The 16225-nt window shown below is 36.9% G+C and overlaps 1 protein-coding gene across 18 annotated transcripts in view; it reads right to left on the bottom strand.

Annotated features, from left to right (window-relative positions):
- Rapgef6 (Rap guanine nucleotide exchange factor 6) overlaps positions 1-16225 on the bottom strand; it is a 177889-nt gene that overhangs the window by 24028 nt on the left and 137636 nt on the right. For 14 of the 18 annotated variants that reach the window (XM_013111593.3, XM_013111579.3, XM_013111580.3 and 11 more), the window contains 5 exons: positions 13978-14218; positions 10498-10881; positions 8605-8816; positions 4436-4559; positions 1696-1719 (listed from right to left, as the gene is read on the bottom strand). In XM_013111593.3, coding sequence (XP_012967047.2) covers positions 1696-1719; positions 4436-4559; positions 8605-8816; positions 10498-10881; positions 13978-14218 — 985 coding nt within the window. The remainder of the gene's footprint in view (positions 1-1695; positions 1720-4435; positions 4560-8604; positions 8817-10497; positions 10882-13977; positions 14219-16225) is intronic. The other 4 variants (XM_013111594.3, XM_013111582.3, XM_005067760.4 and 1 more) reach the window with 1 other exon arrangement.

Genomic DNA, 16225 nt, shown 5'->3' with positions numbered 1-16225 from the left:
ACATCTAAACCAATTCACTTTCCTTGTATTTTTCCTTTTATGTATACCCAAGGGTGTATATGAGGAAAATATAAAAGTCCAGACAAATGAGAAGCATTTCAATAAGCACAGACTAACAATGTACTGCACTGGCCTTTCTTGATATACAAGATAACATCTTATAATGTGGTGACTACTATTATTATGTGAATGTGCATGTGTATGCTACAGTGCATCTGCATATGTCACAGGACACCTGTGTGGAACTGGTTCTTTGCTACCTTCATGTGGGTTCCAGGGATCAAACTCACAGTGAAATAAAGCCTTAGCATTTATGAGCAAATTTTGATGCTAGTGTTTAATCATTTTATCTTAGTTGTTATCCAAAATAAAAAAGCCAGCTTGTAAACAAACGTAGAATACAAAGTTATAATTCATGAGAAAGACAGAAGACACAGTTTCTACTGAACTACTTCCAAAGCAGCAAATACTGATGTGAAATGAAAACAACTGCTGTCCTTAAGCACCAAACAATATACAACCCAAACCCCACAGCTGAACATTACTGTAGCTCAGTTATTAGGTTGTAACATGTCCTGCTTTAGTAGCAATGCCAGGCTATCAGTTTCTGTTTTCAGTAAGAAGGACCAGGGAAGACCAAGACACAAATGTATGACGTAGAAGGAAACACACAAGAAACACACCAGAGGAGGAAAGTAGAGTTCACCAAATGACAAACAAGACCACAAATAAGACTCAAAGACATGGCTCAAAAATTCTTACATGTAATGTTAAATATCTAAACCTCACAGCTCATTAGTTTTAAATATCAAAATTCTATGTATGTTCTATAACACCTATAGTACTCATGTTTTACTCATTTAAAATGAAAAGTCTTGGGAAATGATGTAAAAGATCTTTAACTGTTTGTATCTAGATGGCTAGCAATGCAGAATTAAGAGACCAGAACCTATTTTAAATCACAAAAGGCTGGGCAGCTGAGAAACTTTAGGGAAACAAAGGGATCTTTTTATATAGAGGTAGAAATTTATTAATGTAAATTTTAATCTATGCTTCAAGTTTCAGACAGTGAATCTGATGAAGGGTTAATAATGTATTCACTTTTACAACACATGTTGAATAAAGATGACTCTGCAAAACTAATGAAAAATGCAACCCTTATAAACAGATTTTTTTGAACATTAACATATGTTTACTGTCATAAGATATGGCATTGAAATTAGATAAAGAGTTGTCTTTTGAAGCAGACCATTTAGGTCTGAACACACCATTAATGGGTTGTAAGACTGGGCAAGTTACCTTCCCCATCTGTACCCCAGGAATGACAGACCTGTTCACAGGGCAATAGGAGGCTTTTAAAATGTTATTCATTTAGAGAGCTTACAGCAGAGTAGAGCACAGGGGAAGTATACAATAAATATCCACTATCATCATCTAAACCTCATCAATCTATTAAATTTAGATCTAAAAAGGGATTATAAAATGCCAATATTGGAAAAACAAAACTAAAACACAACGAACAAAATGCTAGTTCCATCACTACTTTCACCTTGTTAGCAAAAGGCATTTGCCAGAATGTAGGCTGACGGAGTTAATAGATGCATGCTAACTGATTTGCGTGCATTAATGAAAAGGATGCAGCACATGTTAAGAGTTGCATAACCTTCATTCCAGTTGTTCATTTCCCCCACTTACCCCAGACTCCGCCACCTCTTCTTCCTGTAAGCAAGAGCCACAAACATTGAAGCATGTGTTTGAATAGGAAAGCACAGAAAAAAGACAACAGTTCAGAGTCAGAGAACTTATGCAGACAGAATAGAACAGGAAATTTACCAGGAAAAAATTATAGCTTAACAGTTAAAAATGGCTTTAATGAATGAATGGGAAAGACACAATGAATCCTGAAGGCCAAACCCCTCTTTAGTGTGTACTTTAAAATGTGTATTTTAGTACCTAATCTATCCAAAAACTGATGTTATTAAGAAGCTTAGGGTAAATAATCTGTTCATTGCATATTTTCCATTCTGTTTTTCAAAATGTAGGGAGTGATCTTGTGCATTCTACCAGGAGTTAGAATGCCCAGTCTCAGAACAGAGCTTCCACACAGTTTTGGAGCCACTCATTGAAATGACAATGAAATTACAAGGAACGTAGAGATATATACATCCATTTTTTGGTGGAAAAATTTCTGACAAAATATTTTACAAGAACACTTGGCCAGCAAATACAATGTAAAAACGAAAATAAGAAGACATTAAACCAGCGGTTGTGGTGTGCACCTATTCTTCTGTGACTTGGGGGGGATTTCAGGCCAGTTTGGGAACACAACGAGATCCCAATTATTACACTTAATTATTGGCTGACAAAACTAAACTGAAATAATTCAGCTCACTCTAAAATATATTTTCTCATACACTTTCTACTCAACCCAGGCTATTCGCAAGCAAACAGCTACGCTTATTAATATAATCCAATCATTTTTTAAAATTGTGTGTTTGCGTGCATGTGAGTGTATGCACATATGCTTACATGTGTAAGGCAGTGGAAAGCCTCTGAAGCTGTTTCTAAGGGTCATAAACCTGTATTTTTTTTTTTTTTAGACAGGATCCTCCTTATTGGCCGGCAACTAGTTAATTATGCTACACTGGCTGGCCAATAAGGTCCAGGAATCCACCTGTGCCTCTCTCCTCTCCCCAGTGCTGGATTATAAGCACAGCCACTACACTTGTCATTTTTACATGCTGCTGGATATTGAACCCCAGTCCTCAAGCTTTCATTGCAGCACTTTATCGAGTGAGCTCTCTCTGCCCTTTGTTAATTCTCAAGCACACCAGGAACCTTAGTACACTATCAACTTAGTTGGCAGGGAAACAAATTTATTTTATCTTCAGGTACTAGAATGGAAACATGTATGAGTAAATGGAGGTTCATATCAAGACAAGAGACAGTGGAAGGTCCACTGTACCAGAACATTCAACAAAAACGAAAACAGACAACAAGCCTCCTCTAGCTGTGCTTTGGTCCCTGGTTCTTACTGGTCTTTGCTTTCACATTTTGGAGAAGTGACATCTCATTACATTACCAGGAGAAAGAAAAGAGACGGGAAGAGGAGATTTTGTACTCCTTCCCCCTACTATGAGAATCTCTAGCTAGAGCAAACATGAGATCATCTACTTAGAAAAACAATGACTGCTCCACAATGATATGACTGAAACAAACAAAAACAATACCACTCCCAACCAAAACTCAATATAACACACACTTAATCCAAAGTATCAAGTATCTTTTATTTTTTTATCAGAATATATGTATTTTAAAATCACAGGAATTGTGTGTACTTAAAATTCATTTTATTTTAATGCACTATATGGAGTGGTCCAAAAGGAAAATAGGATAAAAAAATTTAAACTGTGATGCCTAATTACATGCTGAAGATTATAAAAATTACTGGGACCAGCTTAACAACATACTTAACTCTATACATAAATATGTAATAGCCTTTATAGTATACACACACACACACACACACACACACACACACACACACACCCACACACCAAAACAGCATTCTCATTTTGAGTGTGGTGGTATACATCTGTAATACTAGCAGTTCAAAGGTAGAGGCAAGATGAGTTCTAGACCACCCTTAGCTACAAAAGGAGTTCAAAAGTATTTTCAGATGAAATCAAAACAAAAACAAAACTCTCATTATTTATCAAGATGAAGCAAGGCTAAATGGACACTTTTTGGGAGGAGTTCACATGCAAGCAAACAGTTACATTGTAACTCTAACTTTTGGAAAAGAAATGTTTTAGAAAACTTAAGTACCAGCTACATGAGCTAGGACTTTAAAAGAGAAGCAGAATAATTATTTGCTATTTATGTTAGAAAACATAAAACAATTTGTACTCAGATCATTTCTGGGAGATTAACATTCTTTTTCTAATATATGCTTGTTGGTGCCTTATGTAACAGCCATACAGAACTACTTGTACATTCAGAAAAATAAATGGGAAATAGGCTTAAGTCTTAGCAAGTTATATAAAACTGCTTGAGGGGCTAAAGAGATGTCAGCAGTTAAGAGCACTGACTGCTCTTGCAGAGGACCTGGGTTCAATTCCTAGCACCCACATGGTGGCTCAAAACCATCTGTAACTCTAGTCCCAGAGAAGCTAACACCCTCTTCTGGACTCTGCAAGCATTGCATGCACATGCTGGCAAAACAAGTATAAATATCAAATAAAACAAAACTGCTTGAGCTTCAATTTCTTCAGATGGAAGGGAAAGTTGAATATTGCTTACTTGTTAGGATTACTATAATATATGATTACTGGAGACTGACGTGTGTGCAGCATTTATCACAGTGTGCAATAAAAGCTAGACACTTTTACCTTACCACCCTAGATGCTACTGTAACATGATTCCTATGTAATACCTTTGTCGGAACATCATGGCAGGGTCCATGTTAGCAGAAGTCATTCGAACAATATGACGGATTTCCTTGGCAATCATTCTTAATTTCTCGAAGTTTACTAAGCCGTCTACTTTGGAGTCATTTCCTATTAAATATAAATAATTTTCATAATTACAATTATATCTCCAAGTAGCAGAAACCCAGTTATTGTTCCTGAGTACAAATAAGCTCTATCAAAGTGCCATTTTTTTTTAAAGACTTAATAAATTCATAGGCAGTTCAACCCTGATCCCAGGGAATGAGCTTCTGAGGAAGGTTGTGTTTTCCCTGGGAATAATGAGTCTGAATACAGAAAGTAACTGACTGTCCACAGCTGCTAAAACCAGTTCATTATCTCACAGGCATACACACAGATTACACAGCACACAATGCTGTTCTGGTACATGTTTGCTCTTTTGGAATAAGGCACAGCATCTGAAAACTTAGGCAGCTAGGTGACAAGGGCACTGGGGGCCTACTTACTTACTAATAATTAACCCAGACTGCATTTTTTCTATTTATGATTCTTAAAAAATTTCAAAACAATATATAAGAAGTAGCAGATAGTCCCAAAGGAGTAAATGGTGGGGGATTAAATAATACCAGATTTCTTTCTCAAATGGCAAAAATTAAGTTACACTAAGGTAGCTACCTCATAGGGGTACTTTCTGGCCTGTTAATTCACGTTTCCTCTTTCAGAATCTGAATTTATCACTGCAACTTTAATCATTAGTATGAAACAGACTAGCATGTCTGTTAGTCTTTTTTTTTTTAATTTACAACTTTGAAAATTGTCATCTTTTCTTGGAGATTAGGTAAGAGACCAGATGGAACCTATTTATTGGCTTACCTAGTCCAAACCATGAGGTAAAAAACTCAGTGTTCAAAGGTCAGTCTACCAGACCACAGTAGTATTTAATCACACCTATTACTGTTAGTGCAATACAGTTTTCTAACATGGAATGCTCTGAAGCAAGTTTGAGAACTATATGGGTTCAGAGTCCCATCTCTTTTTAATGTAAGTGGCATCTGTACATTGTTACATAAATAGCTCAGGGCCTCAACACCAGCTGGAAGCAAAACAACACCAAAATTACACTCAAGTCAGGTCATTGTTTTCAGAGTCAGTCAGAAGCCTGTGAAAAGCTCCTGTTATATAAAGCAATGTGATGATGATGATGAAGAAACTCTGAGGTAGGAGACTGGACAATTTTGATACCCTCCCTGTTGAGGACAATTAGCAAAGGCAGATGGGGGACAAGACTGAAACATGAGTAGGGTCCTTTTGTGTTCTGAGGAAAGAAGAATAAAAACAACTTATATCCAATGCTCTGCTTTGGGACTGACTTTATTCTAGGGCTAAGGAAGAACCAAATGCAGATTGGAATAAAGCCTAAAATTTGAAAATGAATTAAAATCATTTGGATTACTAACAGTCTTAAATGAGCAAGGGTTAAAATTTTTTTGGAATAAAATATCAGTCATGTATTTTAGATTATTTTTGTAACTTTTTTCATTATTTCATAAAAACCAAAAAATCAAGGCAGATCATGAGAAAAATGGACATGACAAGATGCAAAGGAAGATGCTAGAAAGAGACCCACAGAGGATCCAGACCACAGAGTCACCACAGAGCAGTTTTAAAATGTTCAAAGATATAAAACCAACATTGCTAACTTTACTAGAGAATAAGAAAGAACAACAACCAAAAAAACCCTAGTAAAACTGAAGAACAATGAACTAGATTAAGAATTCAGCAACCGGCTTAACTGATGAGACACAGCCAAAGAGAAGGACTGACAAACAGGAATGACGATGCCCTGCATGCAGCAAGACAACACGATAAATTGTAGGAAGATATAAGGTTACAGAGGGTTAGGGGTCAAGTCAGACAAAAGTAAAACCAGAGTCCCCAAAATGATGTCAGCAAAGGGCAAATAAAAAACTTGAAGACCTAACTATATAGAATAGAACGTTCTAAAAACATGAAAATATCAAACTATTTCAATATGACCTGTAAATGTAAATCAGAATTACAATGAAACAAAACTACTCAGTAAAGCCTAGCAAAACAGAAAAACATGAGCTAAAGAGAAGACAAAGGTCCTAGCTGTAGCTATCAGCAGGGGCTGAGGATAGTGGGAAGAGCAGTAAGACTAAGGCTGATGTCTCAATAGTGACAATGGGAGTCAGAAGACAATAGATGCTACTTTAAAATGCTGAAGGAAAGTAGCTGCCAATCCAAACTACATTTCTAAAATTGATGTCTTGGCCTTTCAGATGAACACAAGTTGAGTTCTCCATCACTTTAAGGGAATTATGGTGTCTTGTGGGCTACACAAAATCAAACTAAACAACTAAACAACAAGGTCTTCAAAACTACAAAGTACACCAGACACCCCGACACTTAGAAATGTAGGATGGAATAAACAGCAGGAAGTACTAATAGACACAGATGAGATTAAACACAGATTTCAGCAACAAGCAGAAAAGCATGCAGGATTGACTGCACAACGCAGAATAAAAACTGGGGGCTGGCTGGGCGGTGGTGGCACACACCTTTAATCCCAGCACTCGGGAGGCAGAAACAGGTGGATCTCTGTGAGTTTGAGGCCAGCCTGGTCTACTGAACGAATTCCGGGACAGGCTCCAAGACAAATACAAGAAACCCTGTCTCAACCCCCCCCAAAAAAAACAAAAACAAAAAACAAAACAAAAAAAAACCCCAAAATAAAAAACCCAAACAACAACAAAAAAAACTGGGGGCTAAGTAAAGGAAACTTAAGTAGTCCAAGTTCTTCACATAGCCTAAAATATAACATTAATGAATACTGGCAAACAAATTTACATGCTATATCCTTTAGTGAAATGCTAAAAGAATAGCAAAACAGCACAAGGTTAAAAATACTGTTACCACAGAAAAGTTAATGCAGGTAGACTGTAAATGAATTGTATTGGTATAAGGTCAAAAAGAACTTCTACTCATCAAAAAATAACCTTAAAAGGGTCAGGATGTAGAAGAGAACTTTTGTAGGAATATTAAGCAAAAAGGGTTAATGAAAGATGAGGGTTTCAAACTGGTAACCGACAAGGAAGTTATTGCAACATAGATGTTCAGCTTCATTCATAATCACAGAAATGTAAATTATAACCACGGCAAGAGTCAAGTACTTACTTACTATAAGGTGTAGAAACAAAGAGACTGAATTTAATAGACAATGGTAATGCAAAGGAGTGTGAGAACATCCCTAGTGCTAGAAAGCAACTTCACTTTCCACTATACCATCACTACATTTTTTTTCCTTTTTAGGGTTGACCTATAGATTCTATTCTGACTATACTGCATAGCCATTAAGAATAGACCTGCTTGAAGAGCATGAACAGAGAATGGACAACAACAGCATTTTTCACAGGTCAACAAGAGGAACTACCCAATGCCTATCAAACAGAAGAGCTAGTCACAATACAGCACCAAGACAATGGAATGCTAAACAGTTTTTAGAAAACACTGCAGAATCTCCCCAATTCAATGTTGACCAAAACAAACAAGAAATCAAATCCTACTGCAAGAAAAGAAACATTTTGCAAATCTGCTTGTCTAAAGTACAAGATCAGTTGAAACTAAATGTTGCACAGGATAGTAGTCACCTCTGGGGAGGGGAAGAGGAGAGTGGTTGGGATTATGCAGGAGCAAGCTGCCAGGATACTGGCAATTCTTAATTTCTGCCCATAAAATTTACCAGTTGTTCATTTGTTTTGAACAGTTTTATTTATGTGTGATTGAAAAAATTGGAGAAAAAATACATTACTAAACATTAAACAAACACAAGGCTGGGTGTGGCTGGCACATGCCTGAAATCCTAGTGCTTAGGAGATGGAGAAAGGAAGATCAGGCACTTGGGTTAAACAAACATATCACAGGTTACTGAGTGTCAGTAAATGGTTTAATCTTAGTGTCAAGTTTATACTTGAACTCTTACTGTGAACACTTCAATTTGTCCCAGTTAACAATATGGCTTTGGGTGTCATCAACTTGCTACATTAACTGTATGAAGATTTAGTAGCATGGAATCATTACAATGAAATAGATAACAGACTACAATGCTGCAGTGAAAGCTAAGCATGCTAATTTTCCAATGACTTTCAAATACCTTCATGAAGAAATGTCATATCTTTCTTGACAACAGGGAAGAGTGGAATAATTGGAGGCTGCATGCTTTGACTACTAAGAATATTTCTGTATTTTGCCATGTTTCTAGATGGATCAAAAAGGTCTTGTAGATCTTGGAGATGTTTCTCATATTTGCTTGGTAACTTTTCCCAAGTGCCTCTGAGTCGTGCTACAGGTGCCAGGTTCAAGCCACTGTCAAAGATGAGAATAAAAACATTAAGAATGGATTTAGAGGAAAGGTTAGGCTTAGGTCAATAAACTACACAACCAAGACCTACAGTGAAAAAACAGAAAAAGGCAGGACCCATTTTAATATTTTGAAAGAGAGAAGAACTATGAAAAAATAAACAAAAGGGACTCCTTTAAGCTGTAAAACACGAATCTCTTTCAGAGGAATTCTAGTAGCATATCAGTTGCTTTATACTTGGCATTTAAGAGAGAAACCTAACAATCACATAAAAGTTAACTTAAAAGGAACTCGAGCATCACAGTGTTGCTTCACACAGATTTGAAAATGGCTTAAATGATGCTGAGAATGACATGAATAATAACTGACCGAGGTAGAGTCCTGATTCAAAAGTTTCCATCCATGGTTCCAATCTTGTCCCCTAAGTCTGTAGATACCCACTATCTCCTTTCCAGGACTTTAAACAAGTTCAGATATCCCTTAACCTGAAAATATAATTCATGTCCATCAGGCAGACTTCCCCCATTCCTTTACTTTCATGCTGCACACCAAAGGTAAGCTATGATAAACAGCGTGTATCTAACACATCTCAACATTCCTACAGCTTAGTCCTTTGTTTCTCAGGTATATGATCTTTACCTATACCACTATGTGAGGTAGGAGCTAAATGTTTGTTACTCATTGTTTCTAAGAAATCACATCCCCACTACTGTAAGAAGAGTAAAACAGAAATGTAAGTCCACCTCTATTGAAACTCAGAGAGATCCAAGTCCTAAACTAGACTGATTGCCAAAAATTAGCCAGGAGTAAGTAAAAGTACCCCCCCCCCAATGACATTTGTAGCTAAAGAGGGATGGCTGGAACAGTAGTGCTCCAAAGATGGAAGGGAAAGATTTGGAACAAGAACATAAAGGTCTGTGTGGTGACATCAGGCAGGGTTGATCTCTTCAACATCAGAATCAGGGGAAGTAATAGCAAATCAGTGCCTGTAAAGATAAATCATACTTGCTAAGAACTGTGCCCCTGCTTTTCTCTCACATGAGCTTCTGCAAATAGCTAGCACAGGAATAGAAGGAGAAAAAAGGAATTTACGTGTAGCAAAATAATAGTTAAAGAATACCTGCCTAAGGAGGATAAAGGATAAGGCTTCCAAATTTTATGAACCCAGAATAGTACTGGCATTATAATTCACAAATAAGCCATAAGACCATCAAAGATAAATGATAAAACAGACCATGATTATATACATATATGTATACATGTATGTGTACATATATATATATATATATCAGACTAGAAGGGTAATTTATTACTGTGAACTATTAAAATAATTTACTATTCTAATTATGATCATGTTTGATACTAAAATATACAGGCTGGGGGTACAGCTGAGCAGCAGAGACAGAAGATCCTTGGGGAAAGGTGGCTTTCCAGACTAGCTGAACTGGCAAATTCTGAGTTCAAGTGAGAGTTGACTACAGTATGTAGATGGAGCGTGATGGGAAGACAAGCAACATCAGCTTCTGACATTATCTACATTGAAAAGACCAATGCTAAAAGAATACACCCAAATATACACATATGCACCCCCTTCCCAAAACTTTTCTGTTTATAGACATGAGATACCTAAACAGATAATGCCTTATATGAGAAAAAATCATTATACAGATAATTGTACAAACTTACCTTATTATTGCAAACATGGAATTGAAATTCTTGCATTCTCGACAATGGAGGGCAATTTTAATAAAATGTTTAATAATCTTCATTCTTTTGAGCTGATTGGATTCACTTAAAATCTCTGAGGCAACCCAGAATGTCTCTTGGTTTACAATGTCCTCAAATTGTTTCAAGTGAGTATTTCCTGTCTTGGAATCTAATTTAAAAAGATCATCAATGTATTCAGTAGGCTCAATATTACGAAACAAATCAAAGTCCCTCATTGACAGCTGGGTGGCAACCTCAATGGTGCTGAGCTGCAGCATGGACAGTTGGCTTTCCTTAAGTAGTTCCTGGGCATCTTCATCAGAACATAATGTTTCTGTTTCCATGTTATTTTTTAGGTAATACCTAAATGAGAAGGAAATTATAAATGTGGTCATAAATAGATTTCATGACTAAGAACATTTTCTTGACATACTTTTTGTTTCCCAAAGTACAATTTTATGGTTAGCTTTTTAGCAAAAATATTAGACTATTCACTTACAGATGAAATGGGAAAATAAAAGACATCTTGAGAAGTTCTACTTCCTGCCATTTGACATCTATTATTGCAAAAATTATAAATAATGATGAAAATTACCTTGAAGTCAGTCATTTTTAGAAACCACTCATGCGTGAACCATCATGTGTTGTTCATGTCGGTTCTTTGGGGCAGTGATGGGAAACTAACACAGAAAATAGGGTGCTGGACAAGTGGGGTCACTGCTATAACTAAACTTTATCAAATAGTTATTAAGCTTTTAGAACTGGCTGGTGGGAGGAAACTGCAAGACCTTGGAAATGTGGGACATACAAGTCCTAGAATGTCCTAAGTACAGCTCAGTGGCCTATTTTAGTTGGAACTCTGAGGAGAGAATACCAACACAAATGTGGACAGTTAGGGTTATGCCTGAGTACATTAAGATGGACTACTGGATTAGAGGTCACCTGTGATACACTCTGGCAAAGAACATTTTGTTCATGTTCTAAGACTGTTAGAGGCAAAGTTTAAAAATAATTTAGGCAGAGGATATTTCAATCTTGATAAGATACTCAGGTTGTGGGACAATGCCATTACTAGCTGCTTTTACAGTAAGAATTGGGAGCAAAAAGCAAGAGTAGAATCTTTAACTTTAACCAGTCTATGTGATGTTGGGCCTAAGGAGGGCATGCTTTTAAAAAAGATGAGTATCATTTAAAGAGGTGGTTCTCAACCATCCCAATGCTGTGACACTTTAATATAGTTCCCTTGTTGTGGTGACCCCCCCAAACCATAAAATTATTTTTGTTGCTATGTTGCTACTGCTATGAATTATAATTTAAATATCTGATACACAGGATATCTGACATGTGAACCCTGTGAAAGAATCTTTCAATCCCCAAAGGTTGCAACCTACAGGCTGAGAACTACTGATTAAAAGCAAGCAAAGAACTCTGCATCAAGATGAAAGGGAACTGTCTTAAGGGCTTATCAGGACTTGGCCAGACTTTTCCTGCTGCAGTTAAAAGAGGGTAAACTTGTAAATGTATTTTAAAAAAGATTCTGGTTGGACCCAGTAGCACAGGTCTCTATGTAGACCAGGCTGGACTCAAACTTACAAAAATCTAACTGCTTCAGTCTCCTGAGTGCTGGGATTAAAGGGTCCCCAACACCATGTCCTCTAAATACAGTTACTTGGGAGTATGAAACAATAAGATTTTATCAAGGTGTACTTAGACAATTTGATGAGATCCTGTCTCAAAAATAGTAAATTAAAAAGAGAGGGACTTTGGATATAGCTCAGGAGCAGGTCTTATCACGTTAAAGGCTCAAGGTTCCCTTGCCAGTACTTCAAAAATAAATACAGAATATGTAAGTGAAAAACTTCTTTTTGAAAAGAATGAGCTACTGGGACACCTTCTTAGCACAGTGCCACTAAATAAAGCGTTTCCTAGGATTAACTATATCATGTTAAACCATCTAGTTATTTATAAACCACTGCAGCTAGAATCCAAAGGGGCTTGCTACTTACTGCTTAGTCTGGCAGCAGACTGTGTGGTACTGTCTATGTGATAATGCTTTTGCATGCATGTACATTAAAAGAGTAGTCATGGAAGCTTCCACCAAGATTTTTCAAAGAAAGGCTGGAAAACCAGGCAATGTGTGAAAGAGTCAAGAATCAGCCATTGGGCAGGTTGTTAAGTAAGGCAAAAGGTTAAGATGAAGGTTCAATGGAGACTCCAAGATGCTGGAGAGGCTATCAATGTGGAATGTTTGACAAGCCAAAAAAAAAAAAGGGGAAATAGTTCAGAAGGTCACAAAGGTGAGTCTTCCAAAGTCAACAGTATCCTGGACGCAGGCATGGATCTATAGGATTAATGTTTGCCTAGATGGATTTCTGTCTTGTTTTTTTCTCGTATTACTCCTACTTGGAATAGAAATGTTTACCTGGTGCCACTTTCATCTTTTTTTCTGTTTGTTTTTTAAATTCTTCAAGATTCACAGCTAAGAGTTTGTCCTGAATCTTAGAAGAGACTTTGGACTTGGGCAGAATAAGCTGTGTGAAACAAGCTGGAGTATTTAAGATTTTTGAAGACTCTTAGAAGATGGGATTAAATGTGTTCTGCATTTTGAGACTGCATGAGTCTTTAGGGACCAGGGTGGAAGGTTATGACTTGAATGTGAAATATCTCAAATGGGCTCAGGTGGCACACACCTTACAAGTAGGTGGAGCTGGAGACAACAGGTCACTGGGCCATGGGGTCATATTTCTGAATGTTATTCCTGGCTGCCATGATGGGATCTACTTCTGCTCTGCTATATACTCCCTGCTATGATGGACTGCAAACAAAATATATCATTTCTCCATGAAGTTGTTCTTGTCTGGTATGTTGTGACAGCAATGAAAAATTAATATAATATCTGGCATATGGGTAATATTACATAAATATTTGTTGATGGAGAATATGACTTCTGACTGGCATGAAAAAGCACATGGATTAACGACTTGTTTTCATCCCTATTCCGTAGTTGCTACTGGATCCATTTTCTCCTCCATTCCTGTCTGAAACTTCCAAGTGAGACAAGTAAAAGTAGATCTACAGGTAGAAGTTCTTAGTGGTTTTTCCTATGCTAACTATAACTTGCATCTCAGCAAGTAGTATAGATCTGTCCTTGTACAAAATACCTTCATGTCTTCTTCTCTTTAGACAGAATCTCTATGGTACTTCACACCTGAGACAGGTCCTACACTATTTACAGATGGACATAGATTATTTAGGTTTGTCCTCTCTCCTCTTTATGGGAGACTAAGGACCCCTCCAAGATCCTATTTATATAACTAGGGAGACGAAAACTTGACAAGAAGAGAAGTTTTTAATCTTAGAACTAAGTAGCAAAGCAGCATGGTGTTTCTACCTAAAGCATGAATTTTTATAGGGAATCTACAAATAGCACTTTGTGTATTCAAGAATAAGCTCATTCACCTTCCATTGAGTTGAATTCTATCAGCTAATTTGGAGAACTGGTCCGGAAGTCTTCTCTGCTTTATGACACCCTCAGGAGTAACAGAAACTTCACAGAGAGAGTATGTCTCAGATGTACCAGTCAAACCAAATTCCTGAATGGCTTGGCAGACCACTTCTTTAGCTGTGGTATCTTTACTGATGATAATGTAGCAACTTTGTTGATCTGCTTTGAAAACTCTTATAACTTGATCAGGAATATCTATATAAACACAAAGATGAGCCTTAGTATTTTAAAAAGTAACATTTAAACACCTCAATAATCAATTTGGAGTACAAGGATCCCTCCAAACAGTGGAATTTATTTTATACAGGATATGAAAAAAAATGTATTCATGTTGTTCAGAAGATACTAATAGAAGTTTCACAGAGATACAAATTGTAACAATACAATTTAGAAAACATTTTTATTATAAACATTTAATGTTATTATTGTTCTATAAAGCTATTTTTATTGTAAATAATAAAAATAATGCATATAGGCATTTTGCCTGCATGTATGTTTATGTTTCACACATGTGCCCAGTGCCTTCGGAAGCCAGAAGAGGATACTGGATTCCTTAGGACTAGAGTTATAGATGATTGTGAACTACCATGTGGGTTCTGGGAATTGAAGCTAGGTCATCTGGGAGAGCAGTCAATGTTCCTAATCATTGAGCCATCTTCCTAGCCAACAAGCTTATCTATTTTTAATAAGGATGGAGGGACAGTAGTCCATATGTATTGAGTGTGTATATGTAAACACAAATGCAGGTGTTACTGGAACCTAGATGCACTGGATCTTCTTGGAGTCAAACATCATGGGATTACCATTTCCTATCACGATAGAGGATATGATAGAGAGCAGCAACCCCCACCCCCATCAGTAGATAAAATGTTAGCTTTTTAAGGAATCTGACCAGTACTTCAGTGGCAACTCTCAAAAGCCTTTGAACAGGTATGTGTATTTTCTAGGTCTTTAAGGATATCTTTTTTTTTTTTTTTTTTTTTGCCTTTGAGAAAGAGTCTCTTTATGTAGTACTGTTAGTTCTGGAGCTTTCCATGTAGACCAGGCTGCCTTTCAACTCACAGAGGTCCTCCTGCCTCTACCTCCCAAGTACTAGGGTTTTAAAGGTGTACACCACATCTAGCTTCTAATACTTTTTGGCACTCCCTGTGTTTCTTCCTACTGCCTCACATTAAGACACCAATACTTACTCCACTATAAAGTAGCAAGCATTTTCCTAGCTTTTATTGCTTTTCTCTTTTTTTGGGGTGGTGGTGGTTGTGTAATTTTTTATTTTGTTGATGTGTGAGTTTGTGAGTGTGCAGGTAGAGCCAGAGGTTAACATTAGGTTATCTTCTAAAATGGTTCTCTTCCTGTCTTTTAAGACAGGGTCTTTCACTGAACCTGGAGTTCCCTGATTATGCCAGATTGATTAGCCAGTGAGAGTCCCTGAGACCCTCCTACTTGCTACTTCTCCAGCCCTGAGATGGTTGGTGTGCATTGTAGCACTCATTTTTTTTTTTAAAACATGAATGCTAGGTATTAAAACTCAGGTCCTCTTGTTTGTACAAAAAATACTTCACCTACTGAGTCATCTCCTCTGTAGCCCATTTTATCAGTTTCATATTATATTTACTTTCTTGTTTAAGAGGAAAGTGCTTAAATGTTCATATGGTTAAACAACTCAATCTTTGTTCTGTGATTCTGCTACTAGCAAATAAATTCTATGTTCACATGATATGCATGTGTAAACATTTCCTTCCTCTGTCTTGCTTTTCTTCTAAAGGAAGTGCTCACATCTCTAGAACAATGCTTACTGCAATGGTAGACAGTAAAAATGAACAGTGACACGACAACATAAACGCTAAGCTTCCATAGGAAAATAAGTTGTATTTATAAATCTGAATATTTATTGTTGTGACTAGTGATGATGGCAGTTGCTTTATACTGTTTGTTCAGCATTGTCTTTCTAAGTACTATATGCATCATTAGTTGAAAAAAGGAACCAGTTTCAAAAGGGAAGATGAGAATAATGGAACAAGCACAGCAAGAAACAATTCTACAGAATAAAATATGCCCACGCCATTGTACCATAAAAATGAGAATACAGAAAGAAGTCTGCTCCCAGGACTAAAAAGTTCAACTGAATATATATGGATGTGATTCTACTCGATAGCTGCTGGAAGCTCTTGGTCAAGTTTATGTACTCAGTAGTCTCTGCTC

Source organism: Mesocricetus auratus, unplaced genomic scaffold (assembly GCF_017639785.1).
Source record: "Mesocricetus auratus isolate SY011 unplaced genomic scaffold, BCM_Maur_2.0 Super-Scaffold_100007, whole genome shotgun sequence".
NCBI lineage: Eukaryota > Metazoa > Chordata > Mammalia > Rodentia > Cricetidae > Mesocricetus > Mesocricetus auratus.
The sequence above is the reverse complement of the archived record's forward strand: the minus strand, read 5'-3'. Positions and strand labels throughout refer to the sequence as shown.